The sequence below is a fragment of the Ammospiza caudacuta genome, chromosome 22 (genome assembly GCF_027887145.1).
Source record: "Ammospiza caudacuta isolate bAmmCau1 chromosome 22, bAmmCau1.pri, whole genome shotgun sequence".
In the NCBI taxonomy this organism is placed as follows: domain Eukaryota; kingdom Metazoa; phylum Chordata; class Aves; order Passeriformes; family Passerellidae; genus Ammospiza; species Ammospiza caudacuta.
In genome coordinates this window covers 10,122,358-10,143,543 of record NC_080614.1, presented here as the reverse complement: position 1 = coordinate 10,143,543, position 21,186 = coordinate 10,122,358, and the positions used below count along the sequence as shown (strand labels likewise).

General features: G+C 56.1%; 1 protein-coding gene across 1 annotated transcript in view; it reads right to left on the bottom strand.

The window, feature by feature from the left end:
* Positions 1 to 21,186, bottom strand: part of AGRN (agrin) — a 65,186-nt gene that overhangs the window by 16,343 nt on the left and 27,657 nt on the right. Inside the window, exons 4-21 of the mRNA XM_058818636.1 lie at positions 18,753 to 18,968; positions 17,899 to 18,123; positions 16,760 to 16,984; positions 15,784 to 15,990; positions 11,001 to 11,222; positions 9,343 to 9,537; positions 8,381 to 8,581; positions 6,366 to 6,511; positions 6,170 to 6,275; positions 5,524 to 5,637; positions 4,015 to 4,179; positions 3,359 to 3,502; positions 2,928 to 3,052; positions 2,585 to 2,690; positions 2,030 to 2,407; positions 1,717 to 1,851; positions 655 to 782; positions 21 to 135 (exon numbers count right to left, since the gene is read on the bottom strand). Coding sequence (XP_058674619.1) covers positions 21 to 135; positions 655 to 782; positions 1,717 to 1,851; positions 2,030 to 2,407; positions 2,585 to 2,690; positions 2,928 to 3,052; positions 3,359 to 3,502; positions 4,015 to 4,179; positions 5,524 to 5,637; positions 6,170 to 6,275; positions 6,366 to 6,511; positions 8,381 to 8,581; positions 9,343 to 9,537; positions 11,001 to 11,222; positions 15,784 to 15,990; positions 16,760 to 16,984; positions 17,899 to 18,123; positions 18,753 to 18,968 — 3,153 coding nt within the window. The remainder of the gene's footprint in view (positions 1 to 20; positions 136 to 654; positions 783 to 1,716; positions 1,852 to 2,029; positions 2,408 to 2,584; positions 2,691 to 2,927; positions 3,053 to 3,358; positions 3,503 to 4,014; positions 4,180 to 5,523; positions 5,638 to 6,169; positions 6,276 to 6,365; positions 6,512 to 8,380; positions 8,582 to 9,342; positions 9,538 to 11,000; positions 11,223 to 15,783; positions 15,991 to 16,759; positions 16,985 to 17,898; positions 18,124 to 18,752; positions 18,969 to 21,186) is intronic.

Genomic DNA, 21,186 nt, shown 5'->3' with positions numbered 1-21,186 from the left:
CCCTCAGGGAATGGCCCCACCTGGGTCAAAGTGGGCCTCCACGATGACCCTGACGGCGCTGCTCTGGCCCAGGTCCCGCACTCGGATGCTCCTGAAATCCTTCCTGACATCAGAACCCCGGAACAGCTCGTCCAGCTGGGGAAGGAAAGGGTTAACGGGGAGATCCTGGCACGGGGATCCTGCCAGGGAAAGATCCAGGCTTGGATTTGCTTCCCAGCCTTTGCAAGGCAGCCCGGTGACACGGGGGGGACAGGGGACAATTCTTGCTGCTCTCTAGAGCCAAGGCAAGAACAGGATCCACAAAATGGAACAGGGATGTTTCGTGACAATTCCAGCCGTTCTTTATGGCCAAGGGAACAACAGGATCCATAAACAATTCCAGCTGTTCTTTAGAGACAAGAGATCCATAAATCCCATAAATCTTTAGAGACTTGATCCATAAATCAAGTGGGACAGGGAACCATTGTGGATTTTGTGACCATTTTGGGTTCATCTTGGGTGTGGGCCCAAGGGTATCCATTGAGGAGATCCTTTTAACAAACCCCTGCTTGTCTCTGTAACTCTGCTCTGGGGCAGCCTCTCGGGGCACCACAGGGTGTCCCTCCCCTCGGTGCCAGGTGCCAGCTGTGCCCCCACGAGGGGCACGGCGCTCACCGCGCTCTCGATGCTGCGCGCCGTCTCCCCGAAGAGCTCGGATTTGGGGTCGGCCATCTCCGGGGTGTAGAACAGCTCCTGGCCCTCCACCTCCTCCAGGATCAGCACTCCCTGGAACACCTTGGTGGCTGGGGGAGGAGGGAACACAAGACAAAGCCTTGAGCTGGGCAGGGGCGGCGAGGGAGGGTCCCTGGCAGGGGGGGATGGCAGTGTGAGGGTAGTGCCAGTGCCGGGTTAGTCGGGATGGGACGGGCACAGCCATGGAGGATTAGTGCTGGAGCAGATGGCAAGGACCAGGCTGGAGATGGCAGCTTTTACCAGACGGGTTCCTGCGAGCTCCGGCCCGGAGAGCAGCCCCCCTGCACCGCTGGGTGACAAGAGAGACACGTTAGAGGACAGAGGACACGCCAGGGCCCAGGGGCACCCACGGGGCACAGCGGGGCCACCCGGGGCTGGGGGCCAGGGGGACACCTGGCACAGGGCAGCCACAGCCCTGCCAAACCAGCCTGGAGCTGCAGCAGAGTGCCAGGGCTGCATCCTGCCCTGGGGATGCAGACGATGGAGAGATCCTGCTGTGGGAACCACTCAGGAGGTTCCTTTTCCTTTCCATTTTCCCTTTACCTTTTTCCTCTCCCTTTGCCTTTTCCTTTTCCCCTTCTCTCTCCCTTTCCATTTTCCCTTTCCCTTTCTCCTCTCCCTTTCCCTTTTCCCTTTCTCTCTCCCTTTCCATTTTCACTTTCCCTCTTCCTTTTCCCTCTCCCTTTCCCTTCACAGGACTTTTAACCCTTTATGGGTTAAAAGAGAAAGTGTTGTGTTTTTTTTTCCAGAGGCAAAGGGGATGTTCCACTGGAAACCCCAAGGAACAAGGAAGAACTTGAGTGAGGAAAAATCTGTGATGTGGCCCCTGATTCCTGACCCCAGAGTGATCCCAAACCTTTCCTTCAGCCCCAAATCCAGCTGGGCACTTCTGTGTCCTCCCACCCTGAGAGATCCCAAACTCCTGACCCCAAAGGGACCCCAAGGGACCCCACAGGAACCCCAATCCCCCATTCCCAGTCTCACCGGGGCAGTTGGTGCCCTCGGCGTCGGCGGCTGCGGTTTTGCCGTCGGAGCAGCAGCCCAGGGCACTGTTGTAGCACGTGGCCCTCTCGATGGCAGGCGTGGCTGTCACCTGGCCCTCGTCAGGCTCCTCCTCACCTGGGGGACACACAGGGGACACCCAGCAGTGACACCTCTGCATGGCACCCGCCCCGCTCATGGTGACACCCAAGGGGCAGCTGAAACTACCAGAGGACACTCAGTGGCATTACTCTGGGGACACCCAGTGCCCAGGGGACAGTCAGAGCCCCCCCAGAGCCCCGGGGGTGGCACTCACCAGCAGATCCCGCCCCGCTGGCCTCCTGGTCCCCGCTGGCGCCCATGTCCTGGTCCCCGCTGCCCTCGGCGCTGCCGGACTCGCCGTAGCCGGGCTGGCTGGTGGCCGCCACCACGGGCACGGTGGCCAGCGGGCGGACGGTGGCCTTGTGCACGCCGTGGGTGACCCAGGCCGTGGTGGTGGCCGGCCTGGCCGTTGTCACACGCCTGGTGGTGGGGTGGCCTCGCTCCGTGGGCCTGGCTGGCGGCGGTGACGGGCTGGTGGCCGCCCCGGTGGGCAGGGGGGAGCGCGGGGTGGCCCGAGGGGGCGCGGGCAGCTCCGGGGGCACCGTGGGCAGCGGCGTGGGGGACACCGGGGAGATCGTGTGCGTGATGGACTCTGCAGGGAAAAAGACACGGAAGTGAGGGGGTGGCACTGGGGAGGGGGGGGACAAAGCTTGGGAAGGGCAACTGCTGTGCCAGGGGATGTCCCATGGGGTGGCAGGGCCAGCCTGAGGACACAGGGCTGACACTGCCATGGGGACACTGAGTGTGGCACTGCCCAGGGGACACTCACCGTGGCACTGCCCCACGTGCTTGACCGTGATGTGCTGGCCCTGCCTGCAGGCGATGGTCCGTAGCTGGCACTGGTCCCCGTAGGTGACACCATCAGAGCCACACACCTGGGGACACAGGGGACACGGGAGCTGCACCTCTGCGCCCCTCCCAGTGACACCAACAGGTCACTGGGAACACTGGCAGCGTTTCTGGGGGCCTCCTTTGGGGCACAGAGGGACCCAGGGCAGCTCAGGGGTGCCAGGGGACATCTGTGACCCGTGTGTCCCCCTTGCCCAGCAGGGAACAGCTCCTGCAGGACTCTGAGTGCCACCCCAAAGCCCCCCAGAGGGGTGTCCCCAAACCTTGGTGGTGTTGGCCTCGGGGCACAGCGGGGACGGGCACTCGCAGTGGGCGAAGCCGTTGAGCTCCACGCACGAGGCCCCGAAGTCACAGCTCAGCTCCTCGCACGACCTGGGGGCTGAGGGATCTGGGCAGGGCGAGAGGGGAGCGGGGAAACATCCCAGTTAGTCAGGAGCCAAAATCCCAGATAGACAGGTGCCAAAATCCCAAATAGACGGGTGCCAAAATCCCAAATTGACAGAAGTGTAAATCCCAGTTATGCCGGACCCAAAACCCCAAATAAACAGGATCCCAAATTCCAGATAAACAGGACCCAAACCCCTAAATAAACAGGACAGAAACCCTCAGTGCTGCAGGACCCAAATCCCCAAATAACCAATACCCAAAACCCCAAATAAGCAGGACCCAAACCCCAAACCCTGAAGCCCCTCACCCTTGTGGCAGCCGGCGCTGCCCAGGGTGCTGCCGTCGGGGCACTGGGTGCACTTCATGCCCGTGATGCCCGTCCTGCAGGAGCACAGCCCCGACATCTGCTCGCAGTCATCTCGCACCGAGCCCACGGGGTCACAGTGGCACGCTGCAGCGGGGACAGGGCACGGCGTGGGACGGGGAGAACAGGTATGGGGTGGGAAAAACACAGGTATGGGGTGAGAAAGAGGAAAATGCAGTTATAGGGTGGGAAAGGGGGGCCTGGCAGCCATAGGGGAAGTGGGACAGTGATGTGACATCTCTGTCACTCAGGGAACTGTCCCACCCCTGTCAGGGCATTGTCCCACCCCTGTCCCACCCCCGTCCCACCCCTGGGCAGTGTCCCCTCACTGTCACTCAGGGGGTAACACCCTTGTCCCAGTCATGGGGTGCCTCATCCCTGTCACTCAGGGGTGTCTCCTCACTGTCACTCCCAGGTGCCACCCTGTCCCCCTTGGGCACTGTCCCTGTCCCGGTCACTCACGGGTGCCACCCTGTCCCCCAGCAGTGTCCCCTCGCTGTCCCTGTCCCTCACAGGTGCCACCCTGTCCCGGTCACTCCCAGGTGCCACCCTGACCCCCTTGGGCAGTGTCCCCTCGCTGTCCCTGTCCCGTCACTCACGGGTGCAGCCGCTGCGGCCGTCGGTGACGATGCCGCGGAAGTTCCAGAAGCCGGGCTCGCAGCGGTCGCACTTGAGGCCGCCCACGCCGGGCTTGCAGGAGCACTGCCCCGTGCCCGGGTCACAGGAGCCGCCGTAGGAGCCGTAGGGGTTGCACTGGCACGTGCCTGAGGGCAGGGACACAGGGACACCCGTGTCACCGCCCTGTGCCACCCTGTGCCACCAGCTGCTCTCGCCATCCATCGGCCCCCAGGCTGCCACCAGGAGCTCGATGCCATCAAGAGCTCGTCTCTCATTAACATCAAAGGGGAAGGAAGCTATTAGAGGGTGATTATTAATTCATTAACGAGCAGCTTGATGGAGGGGAGGCAGCCAAAGATAGACAGTCAGGCGCTGTCCTTGTCCCAGCGGGAAGGGGACAGAAAGGGACATTATCCAGCTGTGTTTTCCCCCCATCATCCAGCTGATTTTCCCCCATTATCCAGCTGTGTTTTCCCCCATCATCCAGCTGATTTTCCCCCATTATCCAGCTGTGTTTTCCCCCCATCATCCAGCTGATTTTCCCCCATTATCCAGCTGTGTTTTCCCCCTCATTTTCCAGCTGCTTTCCCCCCATTCTCCAGCTGGTTTTCCCCCCATTATCCAGCTGTTTTCCCCCATTTTTCAGCTGCCTTTCCCCCATTATCCAGCTGTGTTTTCCCCCCATTATCCAGCTGTTTCTCCCGCATTATCCAGCTCTGCCTGCTCAGCATTACCCCACCCTGGAGCTGTGTCTCCGGGTTGATGTTTCCCCCATCAGGCAGCCACAGCCTCAGCTGTTCAGAGCCTTTAAAACGCTCCTGCTGGCTCGGATAATTAGTGAATAAATATTAATGAGCCCCTGGCCAGCTCAGCTTCCTGCTCAGGGGGTAACCCAGCTGTCACTGGGCCTCTGGAAGGTCCCAGGTGACACGTTCCCCTCCATGGAATATTCTGTCACCCTGGCAGGTGGAAATGCCTGAGCCCAGTGGAAACAAGGCCCTGGAGGCACCTCTGGGGACACCCAAAGTGTCCCCTCCAGCATTCCCAAGGGATTGAGGCCTGGGAGGAGGCTCAGGATTGTTGGAGGATCACCAGCAGTGGCAGGTTGTGGGGCAGGAGGGGTCAGTCCCTTCTCTCAGGGACAAGGGACAGGACCAGAGGAAAAACTGCACCAGGGGAGGTTCAGGTTGGATATTTGGGAAGATTTGTTCACTGGAAGAGTGGTCAGGGTTAGGAATGGGCTGTTCAGGGAAGCACTGGAATCACCACCCCTGGAAATGCTCAAAACCCTGAGCATGTGGCTCAGGGGTGGCATGTGACACTTGGGGACAGGATTTTGTGGTGACCACAGCGGTGCTGCAGCTCATAAGGGCTTTTCCAACCTGAATACCCCACAATCCCACATCTGGGGAGGGTCCAGGCTCATCTCCTGGGGACACACCCCAGACCCTCCCTGCAGCCCCCCGAGGGTCCCCGGGGGTGGCACTCACTGGGACATCCAGCAGCTCCCACGCCCAGCGCCAGGGTGACGTTGTCGGGGCAGCAGCCGTAGACGCTCTGGCTGCAGTGCACGACCAGCAGGGGTGGCGGGGTGGTGGCCAGGGCTGCAGGGGGGGACAGGGACACAAGGGTCACCTCAGCATTCCCATAAATGCTCCTGGAGATGCTGGGAACTGTAGGGGAGGCCGAGACAGGGGACAGCAGAGCACGGGGACAGGGGATGGCCCCTGACAGCAATTCCTGCTTATGCACAGGGAAAGGACAGCAGGGACACAGGTGGGGACAGAGTTGGGGACAGAGCCAGCAGGGAGGGGTGCCTGCCTTGGAAGGACACACCCAGGGACACACCCAGTCAGGAGGGCATGGCTTCTCTCAAGGGACACACCAGGGGACACACCTGGGGACACACCCAGTCAGGAGGGCATGGCTTCTCTCAAGGGACACACCAGGGGACACACCTGGGGACACACCCAGTCAGGAGGGCATGGCTTCTCTCAAGGGACACACCAGGGGACACACCTGGGGACACACCCAGTCAGGAGAGCGTGGCTTCTCTCAAGGGACACACCAGGGGACACACCCAGAGGCAGGAGCGGCGTCCCCAGGGGAGGCACCCAGGAGCAGGAGGGGACTCACCCCGGCAGGCTCCCTGGCTGGTGACAAAGAGCTCCTGGCGCTTCTCACACCGCGTCTTCTTCAGCTCGCACTCGTTTGCGTAGGTGACGCCGTCAGAGCCACACACCTGCCAGCAGCAGGGCCAGGGCACGGCTCAGGGCAGCGCCTGGCAGGGCTGTGCCCCCCGGGGAGGGGACAAGAGGAGGGCAGGGCTCACCGGGCTGCGGGGCACGGCCACGCAGGTGAAGTCACAGACGCAGGGCTCGTCCTCGGCGTCCTCGTCCCACCAGCCCCCGAAGTGGCGGCAGCGCTCCTGCTCACACTCACTGCCATCCCCCGAGCCCGAGCCCCCTGAGCCACACTCTGGGTGCACACAGGGAGGGAAGGGTTAATCACTGCCATCCCCCGAGCCCGAGCCCCCTGAGCCACACTCTGGGTGCACACAGGGAGGGAAGGGTTAATCACTGCCATCCCCCGAGCCCGAGCCCCCCGAGCCACACTCTGGGTGCACACAGGGAGGGAAGGGTTAATCACTGCCATCCCTGAGCCCGAGCCCCCTGAGCCACACTCTGGGAACAGGGAGGGAAGGGTTAATCACTGCCATCCCTGAGCCCGAGCCCCCTGAGCCACACTCTGGGAACAGGGAGGGAAGGGTTAATCCCTGAGATTGGATCCTGCTCACAGTCACTGCCATCCCCTCGGCCACACTCTGGGAACACACAGAAGGAAAGGTTAATCCCTGAGCTTGGTTTATTGAGATTTAAGGTGAATTTGTTACACTGGAGACAGTACTGCTGCTTGGGATGCTGTAGAATTATTGGAGGTTGTGTTGGAAATGGGAAAAGGTTTAATAAAAGGTAAAGTAACAAAAATTTTACAGAGAAAAACGTGAGTTAGGGGGAAGAGGTTCTTCCTCTTGCTAAAACACTCTACAAAAGTAATTATTTCTTTTGTTCTACTCCATGCCTTGATCCAGGAACCTAAATCCCAACTGTGCAGGACCCAAAATCCCAGATAAACGGGAACTAAAACACCAAACAGACAGGAACCAAAATCCCAGTTATACAGGTACCTAAATCCCAGTTATTCAGAAACCTAAATCGCAAATAAACACCCCAAAGTGTGCACAGGGAGATTGTGGGTGACGTGGAGCTGGGGAAGGGCTGGGATTTGGGGCTGGGATTTGGGGTGGGAGGGGACTGAAGCCCCTGCAGCTCTGCAGGATGAGCAGCAGCAGCAGCAGAGATGTGGCTGATTTCAAAGGCTGCTGGAAGGGGAAAAGGGATGGGGGAAGGGGAACCTGGCCCTTTTTCTGGCGTGATCAAAGGCTGGGCTTTGGCATTACACACAGAATTATTCAGGCTCTGCCTGAGGAGGGACAGCAACCTGAAATCCCCCGAGCAGGGCTGTGATCAAACGCCCTGCTCTGACGTCCTCCCCACGTGTGCCAGGCACCCTCAGCTGCCTCCTGTGCCAGCAGAGCCCACAGCATCCCCTGAGTGGGAAAACTCGGCACATTTTTATTTTTAGGCTCACCAAGCCAACCCCAAAACCTTCCCTGGAGCTCTGCTGAGGCAACAGAGCTGTGGGATGGGATGGGATGGGATGGGATGGGATGGGATGGGATGGGATGGGATGGGATGGGATGGGATGGGATGGGATGGGATGGGATGGGATGGGATGGGAGCTTAAAAACCATCCAGGACCAAACCCCTGCCAGGGGCCAGGGATGGCACTGGAGAGGGAAAATTTACACAGGACAAGGGGGAATGGATTCCAACTGAAAACCCTGATGTTTGGGGGGGAAATAGGGAAAAAAGAGGGAAAATTCATATGAGATGCAGAGACAGGGCAGGGGAGAATGGCTTCAAACTGAAAACTGGGAAATTTAGCTGGGATATGAGGGGAAAAAAGAGGGAAAATTTACATGGGATGCAGAGACAGGACAAGGGGGAATGGATTCCAACTGAAAATTGGGAAATTTAGGTGGGAAATAGGGAAAAGATTCCTCCTTGTAGTTTGGCTAGAATTGGAAAAAACTGGGATAGTGGAATGGGGGTTGGAATTAAAAGGGGGCTGGCACAGGACTGGGGGTGCTGGGGGTCCTTTGGGCAGTGAGGGAAGCATGGCTGGCACAGGACCTGCTGCTCTGAGGGGTTTGGGGTCTCACAGTGCGCAGCAAGTGAAGCTCCCCTCCCTCCTCCCTCCCCTGCAGACCCAGCACCAACGTACCGTCCTCGCAGGGTCCCATCCTGGCCACCTCGATGCTCCTCTGCAGCTGGCACGAGGCCTCCTGCAGCTGGCAGGGGCTGCCGTAGGTGACGCCGTCGGTGCCGCAGACGGGCGCCGGGGGCTGGCGCTGGCAGCGCGGGCACAGGCACTGCCCGGCCACGCAGCGGCTGCCGAAGGAGCACACCGAGCTGCCACACGACTCTGGGGCACAGGGAGGGACACCCTCAGCCACCCCAAGCAGCTCCCGCGGCCACTGGGGCGTTGGCACAGAGCTGGCACCATTATCGTTATTAGCTTGTTATTAATTCATTATTAATTTAATTTGTTATTCCTAATTTAATCCCTGCAAACTGGGCGCCCACCCTGAGTATTTTGGATTCCCAGCAGCTCTTTCTGGAGGGAAATAAATCTCATTTCATCATTTACTCTGCCACCCTCAGCCGTCCTCCCCCGAATTGTTGGGGAATCTCAGCCCAGCTGAGGACAGGTTTGTGCGAGGCTGAAATCGTCATCGCAGCTTTTGTGATAACGAAGGAGCTGAGCAGGGCTTTTAATTCATTAAGAAATTAGCCCAGACAGCTCCCCGGGCTGGGGAGTGGGGAGGAAAGCAGCAACAAAGAGGAATTGACCCCAGGGGATGGAGGGGAGGGAGGCGATCAAACACAGCTCTGCTCTCACTTCTGCTGCTGGCTGTTAACACATTTTTATCCTAATTCCTACCCTGGCCCCACGGACATTAATCCAATTTCTCTGCTTGGCTGAGACAAATAACACGGAGGGCACTTCCAGTGATGGGGGGAAACCAAACCAAAGCTGCTGGAGAGCCTGGAAATATCAAATTATCCCCCAGGTAAAAGGGAAAATCATGCAGGCAAGGCGTGAGAGCGACCAAATCCGCACAGGGCCGAGCATCGGTGACACGGGGGACAAAGAGGGGACAAAGGGGACATGGCGACACTCACTGCAGGGGCCCTGGGCAGCCACCACGATGTCCTTCTGCTGGGTGCAGGCCCTGACGTGCAGCTCGCACTCGCTGCTGTAGGTGTTGCCGTCGGTGCCGCACACGGGCTGCGCCGAGGGCACGCACTCGGTGGGGCACACGCAGCGCCCCGTCTCCGCCTCGCAGATGGCACCAAACTGGCACTTCCCGCAGGGCTCTGGGCACGGCAGGGCAAAAACACAGTTAGAGCAGCTCCGGAGGCCGGGCTGGTCATTGTGGGGTGGAGGTAAAGCTCATTTTGAGTGCGATTCAACCCAGATGCTCCCAGGGATAAGGCAGGAATAGGGTCTCTGGCAACCTCCCCACAATCTGTTACTAAATACCTATTATTAGGAAATATTATTATATATTATTAGGAAATATTATTATATTTTTATATATTTATCTATTGTCTGGGCTGGAGATAAAGCTCATTTTTCAGTGCACTTCAACGTGGATGCTCCCAGGGATGAGGCAGGCACAGATTCTCTGGCAACGTCCCCACTTATCTGTTATTAAATACCTATCATTAGCTAGTATTAGGAAATATTGTATTTTTATATATTAATATTTATATAAAATTATTATATTTTTCCTATTTCTAGGAAATTTTTATAATAGAGACTCAACAAGGTAAAGGCCTTGTCGAGGTTCTAAAGCAGGGAAATGATGCCTCAGGTTTTGGCTTTTCTATTTTTCCGATTCTGCACAGATGCCTCAGGTTTCAGCTTTTCTAATTTTCAGATTCCGTGCTGCTTTTGTGTGTAGTTCTGAGCTTCACATTAAGGTTCACATTTGTTTTTTTTCTGGGGGCACAAAAAACCTTGATTTTGTATCAAAAAGAAAAACCCTCTCTGAGCAGCTCTCCCTCCTTGCAGGAGACAGCAGCAAGCACATCCCCTGACTCCTGGGGATTCACTGATTCATCCTCCCCTCCCAACACCTCCCTCCCTCCCTGCCAGTCATTTCACCAGGAATTTGGCTCCAAGGTGCTTTTCCTGCCTTTCTCCTGCACACAGCAGCTGCTGCCTTGGCATGGGGGAGGAGGAGGCACCAGCCCCCTGCTCAGCTCCTGCTGTTGGCCTGGAGGCTTTTATTCTGGTCTGGAGGTTTTTATTCTGGTTTTTATCCTGGAATGGGATTTTTTGTCCTGGTTTTTATCCTAGCCTGGTGGTTTTTATCCTGGCCTGGAGGTTTTTGTTCTGGTTTTTATCCTGGACTGGTGTTTTTTATCCCGGTCTAGAGGTTTTTATTCTGGCCTGAAGGTTTTTATCCCAACCAGGAGGTTTTCATCTTGGCCTGGACATTTTCATCCCAGCCTGGATATTTTCATCCTGGCCTGGAGGGTTTTATCCCGCCCTAGAGGCTTTTCTTTTAACAACCACAAAATAATCCCCCTGCCCAAATCTCATCACATCCTTTGTCCTTCACCCTGGTGTTCCTTTTGACGACACACACAGGCCAACAACAACAACAACACAACAATCCCAGCCCAAATCTCACCACAGGGACCCCTGTAACGGATGCTGATGTCCCTTTTGAGGGCACAGCCACCCCAATCCCAGCCCTGGCCGTGTCTCACCGCAGGGCCCCTTGTGCCTGACACCAATGTCCCCCCAGTCCCACCCGGCCGTGTCTCACCGCAGGGCCCCTTGTGCCTGACGCCGATGTCCCTCTGCAGCAGGCAGGCCATGGCCTGCAGCTCGCAGGCGCTGCCGTAGCTGCGCTGGTCGGTGCCGCACACGGGGTCGTAGCGGCCCTGGCACTGCTGCTGGCACTCGCACACGGCCTCCTGGTTCTTCACCACGCACGTGGCCCCGAAGGAGCACTCCACGCTCAAGCAGGGGCTGGGAGCGCCCAGGTCTGCAGGGAACAGGGATGGCACGGCTGGCACGGGCGGGATGTCACAGTGCCCCATGGGGCACCTGCCCACCCTAAGGCGTGGTGGGTGTCAGGGCTGCTGGGCTCTGTGCCCTCCTGCCACCCTGCCATGCCCGGCTCAGCACGGCCCCCGTGCCTGGCACAGGTGAGGTATGGGCACAGGGACAGGGACAGGGTGGGCACCGCGTCCCCTTGCCAGAAATGATAGCAGCAGCAGCACTGGCAGAACCTTCCAGAGAGCTCCCACAGGGAGGGCTCACTGCCGGGATCCACTGCTGCCTGAAAATCAGCTCCCTTCCCTGGGATCCGCTGCCCCCTGAAAAGCTCCCTTCCCTGAAAAGCTCCCATCCCCGGGATCCCACTGCTCCCAGCAAAGAGGAGCTGGCTGGGGAGGACACACCTGGTTCCACCCTGCTGCTCATCCCCACCCCATCCTCTTCCCAGGGAGCTCCTGTGGGGAAGGATGGGGACACCCTGTATCTTTCCCCCAGCCCAGATTCCCCCTGGATGCACAGCCCCAGCCCAGCAGTGCCACCTCCCCAGGGGATGCCCAGCAGTGACAAAGTGCCAGCAGAGGCCGTGTCCCGCTCCCTGCAGGCAGGACAGCCCAGGGGCTCACCCCAGCTCCCAGCCAGGAATCCCCCCAGCACCCAGAGCTGAGGAAGGGGTGGCCGTGCTGCTGGGGACAGAGCCAGCACTGCCCTGTGACCCTCTGGGACAAGGGAAGGACACCACGGGGTTCACCTGGGCTGGACAGTGACAAGGACACAGGACAAGGACACAGGTGGGGGCAGACAATGCAGCCTGGAGGAGATGGAGCGACAGCAGACACAGCACAGCCCTGGCAGCAGGCAGAGAGCTGGGCAAGGTCCCTCTGCATGCCCTGGGCACCTCCCCTGCACCAGCACGGCGGTGGCACCTCTGTGGCACCCTGTGCCAGGCAGCCAGGAAGGGCCTGGAGCAGGATCTGCCCACCTAACCCAGCCTAGGGCCAGGGTCTGCAAAGGAACAGGGACAGGGGACAGCTCAGGCACAGGGACACAGCTCAGTCCTCAAATTCAGGCACAAGGACACAGCTCTGTCCCCAAACTCAGCTCAGGCACAAGGACACAGCTCTGTCCGCAAATTCGGCTCAGGCACAAGGACACAGCTCCAGTTCTGTCCCCAAATTCAGCTCAGGCACAAGGACACATCTCTGTCCCCAACTGCAGGCACAAGGACACAGCTCTGTCCCCAACTGCAGCTCAGGCACAAGGACACATCTCTGTCCCCAACTGCAGCTCAGGCACAAGGACACAGCTCTGTGCCCAAATTCAGGCACAAGGACACAGCTCCAGCTCTGGCGCAAGGACACAGCTCCAGCTCTGTCCCCAACTTCCCTGCAGCTCTGAGCTCTTCCCAAGCACCAGGAATTGCTCCCTGGGCTGCTGCCCCCACGTTTGTGTCCCTTTTTTGTCCCCTAACCATGTCCCCCATACAGAGCTGCCAATTCCACAGGGAACATTCCTAGGGAGGAGCCAATTCCGAGCAGAACCAGCTCCTGTGAGCCTGGCAGAGGGAGCTGGGAGGGAGCCCTGGGCTGGGACAGGGGACAAGCAGGACACACGGGCGGCACAGCTGGGGCAGCACAGCTCCAGGCAGGAGGATCTGGGGAAGCCATGGGGTCATTTGGGAGCAGAAGGAGAGGGAAGATCAACCAGGAGCATCCAGGGTGATGCAGCAGCCCTGGGAGGGCTGGCTGAGGAGTGGGGGGCTCCCAGCACCCACCTCTGCTCCCACTCTCCTTTGCCTGGAGGGCACAGCGGGCATCGGGCAAGAGCAATTTCCACTCCAGCAGGGTTTGGGGCCAGGGGTGGGACAGAGCCCAGGGCAAGCTCTCCATCCTGGGGGCTCTCAGGCCCAGCTAGGGCCAGGTGGGAGCAGTGAGAGGGGCCACGGAGCAGGGGCAGCTCCCAGCTGAGGTGTCCGGGCAGGGAGCAGGAGGGTGGTGCCAGGACAGAACTCCTTCCTCCACACAGGCAACACTGTAAAACACAAGACACAGACAAAAGAGGAAAGAGAGAGAGAGAAAGAGAGGACAGCAGAGAGAGGAAAAGACAGATGCAGCTACAGACACTTTTCTTCCTTCTTTCCTTCACGCCTGGCCACACCAGCCTCACCCCATCCCTTCTTTCTGAGCTGCAGCACCCAGAGGGGTTCAAACCAATAAATTTGATGATGGATACTTATCAACAATTATTATTTTACCAATTGAAATTGCAATACTTGTTTTTGAATGAAGACCGGAGCTGAAAACAAACAAACAAGCGAGCTCTTAACAGCTAGCTACAAAATAGAAATTCCTGTGAAATGTGTTTTTCAATTGTTCTCCCAATCACTTTCCTCCCTTTTAATGGCTTGGATGGTTTTGTTTGGCTTTGCCTCCCTGGCCTGGCTGCTGGAAAAGGCGGGAGAGCTCAGGGTTTGTCAGGCAGGTGCTCGTTAAAGAGGGGTTAAAGTGCTGCCAAGCCCTTGCCCAGCTCTGCTTTCCCACAGCTCCCGGGCACGATGAGCTCCCCAGCCCTGAGCTCTGAGCTTCTCCTGTTCCTTTCCAGAGCTGACAGGGCTAAAAAAATCCGCCCACACCTCCTGGGGCTGGGCTCCAGGGCTGCCTGGGGCCGTCACAGGCACGCTGCAGCCCCAGCATGGCAGACAGAGCCCCGGGTTTGATCCATTCCCCCATTTTCTGCTCCTGCCCCACCAGGATGCAGCTCCTGGAAGCAGATGTGTGCTGGGCAGCAGGGAGGGGAGCTGAAATCAAGGAGAGGGAGGAATGGCAGGTGCATCAGGAGCTCACCCTGCCGCTCCTGGCCCTTTTCCACGGAACACGGTGGAAATGATGCGTGGCTGATGCTCAGAGCAGCATGAATTCCCTGCTCGTCCCAGAAATTTGGGAATTTTCAGCCTCTCAAGGAGGCACAGGGGAGGGGGAGGCTTCAGTGGAATATTTTTTAATATTTTCCAGGTTCTATATATTTGATTCATATAATATATTATATAATATAATTAATATATTGTATAACATGTATTTATATATTCTTATATTTATGTATTATAATACTATTATATTTTTCTATATATGTTATACATTATATAAAATGCATAATTTATAATAATATAATCTATATTAATGTATCTTTTCTATTGATATATTAAATAATCTATTAAAAAGAACATATTAATGTTCCAGATGTTAATATTAACATATTAATATTCTAGCCTCTAGAATACAACCCTCTAGCCAGGGCTGCAAAAAATCCCCCCTGATGGGGTCACAGCCCTTCCCACAGGGAAAACCTGGGGGATTGACTCCCAGCCATTCCCCCACCAGGAACACAGAGAAATGGAGGCTTAAAAATAACAGCTGTGATTATTCTGAGTGGGTTTTTGGGAGCCTGACAAATTCTTTTCCAGCAGCTGGGTCTGGCAGCCTCGAAATCCTCCAGCAGGAGCACAAAGCCAACAAAACACATCCCCAGCGTGGGATCCTGATTGCCAAGCACTTCAGGAGGCTCAGCCCAGCTGATACCTGATCAAACATCAGCTTAAAAGAACAGGACGCAGTTCCAGAGGTGGGAGAAACCCAAACTGAGCCGGAATGAACAACCTGTAACTCATCCAAACGAGTGCAGGGGCTGCTTCAACCTCCTGCACTTCCTGGGGGAGAACCTCACACCTGGACACTCCTAAGGATCCCATCCTATCCCATCCTGCTGAGAAAGGTCCATGGGGAGCTTCTCCTAGAGACGAGACAAAGACACGGTGAGAGCTGCACAGAGGGCACAGAGGGAAGAGCTCCTGGTGGAGAGAGGCAGGCAGGCATGGAAGGGAGAGCGTGGATGGAGTTTGGAGACTGGCACTACCCCGGGAGGAGCAATGGATGGCATGGATTGAGGGGAACAGAAACCAGCAGGAGGTCACAGACACGTGGCTCAGACACGGAGGGCTGTCGCCAGTGTCACACAGCACACAGAGACAGGAGACGTGCACACAGCAGGGCTGCTGGAAGGACAGAAACACGGGGCAGGGACGGGCCAGGCTGAGCCCAGGGACCGCTCAGTGGGCACCCACTGCAGCCCTGAGCGTGCCACCCTGCCTGGAGAGGGCTGGAAGGGCCAGGGGTGGGGGAGATCAGCATTCCCACAGGAGAGGGGGACCAGCATCCCCATGGGACAGCATCCCCATTGGACAATTTGGGGTCTGACACCCTACAGGACAACTTGGAGACCACCATCCCCACGGGACAACATGGGGCCCACCACCCCTACAGGACAATCTGGGGACCATCATGCCCACATGACATCACCCCTAGTGGACAACTTGGGGCCCACGATCCCTGTGGGACAACTTGGGGACCATCATCCCTGCAAGACAACTGGGGGCCCACCACGCCTACATGACATTACCCCTGTGGGACAACTCAGGGCCCGCATGAGCCCACGACCATGGGCCAGCTTGGTGCCCACCCTCCCCACTGCCCCCAGCCGCCGTGCCCGGTGCTCACCGCAGGGCCCGCTGTGCCGCGTGGGGATGTGCTGCTGCTGCAGGCACTCGGCGCGGCGCCGCTGGCAGTCGCTGCCGTAGGTGCGGCCGTCGCGCGCGCACAGGGGCCGGAAGGCGCCGTCGCAGGCGATGCGCTCGCAGGAGCAGCGCGCGGCCCCGCGCCGGTTCAGGCACACCGCGCCCAGCCGGCACGGCTCCGGGCACTGGTCTGCGCGACACGGCACAGCAGGAGTTAGTGGGGGTTTTAAAAATACTTTTCAGGTTCACTACTGATTTTTTTAATATATTTTTCAGGTTCCATACTGATGCTTTAGTTTTGTTTCTTCAATACTTTTAAAGTTCTGTACTGATGCTTTAAGTTTAAACTTTTATGTTTTTCTTATATTAATATAAAAGCCTTAAGTTTAGGCTTTTAGATTAATATACAGTGTGTTATGATAAATTATACTAATTATACATAATATATGTAACTGCATAATAATTATACATTATACAATTATGCATTATATTAAATATATGTAATATATATAATATATTTATTATGTGTATCTATATAATGTATTATATAATATATAATGTACCATATATCTTTTATTTCTATATTTTAATATTATATTATTATTTCTATATATATTTCTATATATTTGATTATTATATTATATTATATTATATTATATTATTAATATATTGTATAATGTGTATTTATATATTCTTATATTTATATATTATAACACAATTGTGCTTTTCTATATTTAATATTATATTTTATATAAAGTACATAATCTACAATAATATAATCTATATTAATATATATATTTATATTGATAAATTAAAGAATATATTAATACATTTAGCAAAGAACTATTACTATTTTAAACAGAACACAGCCTCTAGCCTCTGTTCTAGGCAGCCTCTTTGGGCACCCAGGGATGCTCCGAGCGAGGAGGATGAGGAGGATGAGGAGGGCGGGCACTCACCCTGTGGCTGGCACTGCCCCGAGCGCACCTTCTGGATGTCCATGCCGCGGATGGCGCCCGAGCGGGCCATGGCGCACTCGCTCTCGTAGGTGACGCCGTCGTCGCCGCACACGGGGTCCCTGCCCGGGGGACAGCCCTCGGGCCGGGGCAGCAGCTCCGCCCGCCGCGTCCGCGGGTTCACCCGGCACACGCGGCCCGGCTCGCTCGGCACGGCCTGGCACGGGTCTGGCACGGGCGGGAGGGGAGGGTCACTGCCTGCCCTCTGGCACCTTCACTCCCTGCCCAAACCCTGCCCAAACCGCGCTTCCCAGGCTCTGCTCCTTCCCCAGGAGCCCCCAAATCTTCCTTTGGGCCCCAAAGTCACTCCCTGCCCTCTGTCACCTTCACTCCCTGCCCAAACCGGGGCTTCTCAGGCTCTGCTGCATCCCTTCATTAACCTAAGAGCCCCCAAAATCTTCCTTTGTGCTGCTAAGGACTCAGTCCTTACTGAGCCCATTTCCAAAGGGAACAGCACTGGGATAAACTCCGACTTTTCCCCCATCCTGAGCTGCTTTTGGGGTGCTGCAACTCCAGGATGCTCTAATTCCAGAAGTTGTTCAGGATGCTTTAATTCCAGGATATTTTAGCTCCAGGAGCTGTTTGGGATGCTCCAATTCCAGGGTATTTTGATTCCAGGAGCTGTTTGGGATGTTTTGGCTCCAGGATCTCTTTGGGAAGCCGGGCAGCAGCAGCAGCAGCATTTCCCTGCCCAAAGCTGGGCCAGGGCAGCAGCAGGAGGAGCTGACCCCGGTGCTGGAGTCAGCCGGGCTGGAGCACAAACACCCGAGGGAAGGAAGCACTGCCTGGTTCTTGGCTCAGCAGCTGTCACCACAGTGACCTTTCACTGCCCACAGTGACCTTCTCCTGTCCAAACTGACCTTTCACTGTCCAGAGTGACCTTTCCCTGCCCAAACCACCCCTTTTTCTACCCAAACCACCCTTTTCTGCCCTTTCCCTGCCCAAACCACCCCTTTCCTACCCCCTGACCCTCCACCCCCCTCCTCCTCCACTCTCCCACCTCTCCTTCCCCCCACACCCTCACCCCAGAAGGGCATAATTTTTAACCCCCTCGTCCCCGAGACACTGGAGCCCCTGCTCACCACAGGGGCCATCGAACTTCTTGAAGACGTTCTCCTGCTTGTCGCAGGCGTGCTTGTTGAGGTGGCACTGGCTGCGGTAGTCGCGGCCGTCGCTGCCGCACACGGGGCTCTCGGGGACGCCGCTGCACGACGAGGGGCACACGCACTTGGCGCCCTGGCCGTCAGGGGAGGGGACACACGTGCTGCCAAAGCTGCACGTCACCTCGGCACAGGGGTCTTTGGAGCCTGGGGGACACGGGAAGGGACACGGGTGAGGGCATGGAACGGGTGAGAGCGCAGCACAGGATGTCCTGTTCTTCTTATGGAATAACCCCAATATATCCCAATATCCCCAAAATCCATCCCTCTAAATGTCGCCATCTAACAGTAATGGATAATTTTCCACAGCTTCAGTAGATCCTTGGAGCCTGAGGGACACAGGAGGGGACACGGTGAGGGCATGGAACGGGTGAGAGCACGGCACTGGTGAGAACGCAGCACAGGGGCATTTCTCTCATGGAATAACTCAAACATATCCCAATATCCCCAAAATCCATCCCTTCAAATGCCCTGATTCAGCAGCAATGGATAATTTCCCATCATTTTTCTATCACTTTTCCCCCTGATCACAGTCTGCTGACCTCCAAAGCAGAGCTGGTGATTCCTCAGCTTCCCTTCCCAGCCTTTGGCATCCCTGGCCCAGCCCATGGCCATCATTTCTCCATCATTTTCCCACCCTTTCTCCATCATTTCCCCACCATTTCTCCTCCTTACCACACTCTCCTGACACCCAAAGCGGCTCTGATGCCCCCAGCCCTGTGCCCACCCCGAAGTGTCCCTGCCCGCCCTGGGGACAGCCAGGGTCCCTCACTCACCGCAGGGTCCCTTGCTGACCACCTTGATCCTCCTCTGCTGGTTGCACTGGGCCCTGTCCAGCTCGCACTCGTTGCTGTAGGTGGAGTGGTCGGAGCCGCACACCGGGGCCACCACGGGGGCACAGGGACCCTTCCTGCACACGCACGAGGCCTGGCCCGGCTCTGAGGGGCTGCGCTCGCACACGGCCCCGAACCCGCACAGCATCCCCCGGCACCCTGAGGGCACAGGGACATCCCATGGGTACGGGGACACACACACAGGGCACACAGGGACACACAGAGCATCCCCTGGCACCCTGAGGGCACAGGGACATCCCATGGGCATGGGGACACATGAGGGGCACAGGGATACACACACACAGGGGACCCCAAACCTTTCCCTAAAATCCAATTTCCCCCTTCCCTGGGACAGCTCCGTGTTGGGAGAGCAGCTAAGAATGGGAAAAGTTCAAGGCCGTGGCTAATTCCAAGTCTTGCACCTGCAAGGACACTGTCCTTGAGCATAGCTGTGTTACCATAACAAAGTGCTGTGGTTGAGAGACTAGAGACATGAGAAAAGAGAGATGTAACTCTTAAGGAATGGGGAAGAGCTGATGTTGTGGTGTGGCCAATGGATGGTGTAAATTACAGAATATTCATGAGCTTATTACTTGCTGTATAAGTGTCTGATGGTCTCTTCAATAAACAGAGCTTGCTGATCTCATATTGAGAGTCCCAAGTCTTCCCTGCACCCAACAAATGGCTCATCTCTGACAAACAGCTCATTCTGCAACAGCTCCATCCATTCCTGGAGGTGTTCCCTGCCCCAGTGCCCCCCAGTTGCCCCAGTGCCCCCTCCCAGGGTACCCCAGTGCCCCCCAGACGTCAGAACCAGAGCCTGACCTACATAAAAGGGAAAGGAGGAATCCTAAAATCAAACTCCTCATTTACACTTCAATTCCCAGGCGTCTGCCTTTGACTGCCTGGAGATTCTGGAGCTGCAAATCCAGAGATAAATCCCAGGAAATCAAAAGGAAAAGGATTCTCCTCCTCTCCTGCCCCAGCACAAGATAAATCCCATAAATCCCGGGAAATCAAAAGGAAAAGGATTCTCCTCCTCTCCCAGTGGTATCTAAAGGGATTCATCATTTTCTGAAGAGTCTGAGTCTCTCCTGCACTTCCCAGAGCTGCTCTTTCCCTCGCTTTGGGGTTTTTAAAATGCAGATGAGATGTAAAAATTCCAGGGGATGGGAACTGTGGGATTCATCCCAAGGGAAGGGAATGGGGTGTGGGAATGGAGCTGGGGCTGGCTTGGCCATGGCCATGGCCATGCCCTGAGACACAGAGTTAATTCTTAATTTAAAGTAAAAATCTATTTCAGATTTAAATGGAGAATGGGATTATTCCCATTCATCTGAATGAATGGTTTAAATTATTTAGTTTGCAGTTTACTCACACAGATGAACTATGTTGTTTTAACCTGGTTGATCTGTTAAATTTACTGTGCTCAAAAAACCCCTTATATTGGCAAAAAAACCCTTGTGCCCAAAAGGGGCAGTGGGAATGGAAGGGCTGGGCATTAATTAATTTGGGCTGGGCATTAATTTGGGGTGAGCATTAATAATTCGGACTGGGCATTAATTAATTAATTTGGGGTGAGCATTAATTAATTTGGGCTGGGTGAGGTGCCCGTTGCCATGGAGAGCAGCTGGGCTGGTGCTCCTGTCCCCCACCCAGCCCTGCTCATCAATATTCAAATATTCAGCCCTGCCCAATCAATATTCAAATATTCAGCCCCGCCCCATTGAAATTCAAATATTCATCGCATCACCCAGGGTGGGGAGCGAGGAGGAGCCCCTTCCTTCACCCCAAACCTGAGCCCTGGCTTTGTTAGGCTGGACAGTGACCCTGCCCAGCTTTGGGAGGGGAAGGGACCTCCCCAAACCCCCAGGTTCATCCAACCCTTGATCCCCCAGCTCCTGAGCAAACCTCATCCAAATCCCAGCCTTCTCCCAGCCCAAACCTTGTCCCAAACCGCACCAAGCCCACCCCAGGCACACAACCAGCACAAACCCATCCCCTCCCTGTGTCCCCTGCACCCCCCAAACCCCTCCTACACCCTGGACCCCCCAGAACGGGCCCTTCTCCATCTCCTGTGGGATCTTCTGGAGGTCTGGCATCTGCCTGGGCCGGGCTGCTCATGTTTTGGAGCCCTGAGCAAGGAGTTCCACCCACGTGGGGGTTTATTTTTCGCTCGAGATGCCTTTCCCCGGGCCAATTATAGACTAATCACATTTTATCTCACATCCTTTTTTCCCCCACCCCCAGCAGGGGAGGCAAAAATGAGGGAAAAAATATAAAATAATAATTTTTAAAAGGCAACAAGCAGGTTATTAATTGGCTGCTGTTTTCTGTTTGCTGGGCTCTTATCTGCGCACGTGGAGGTGGGGGAAGA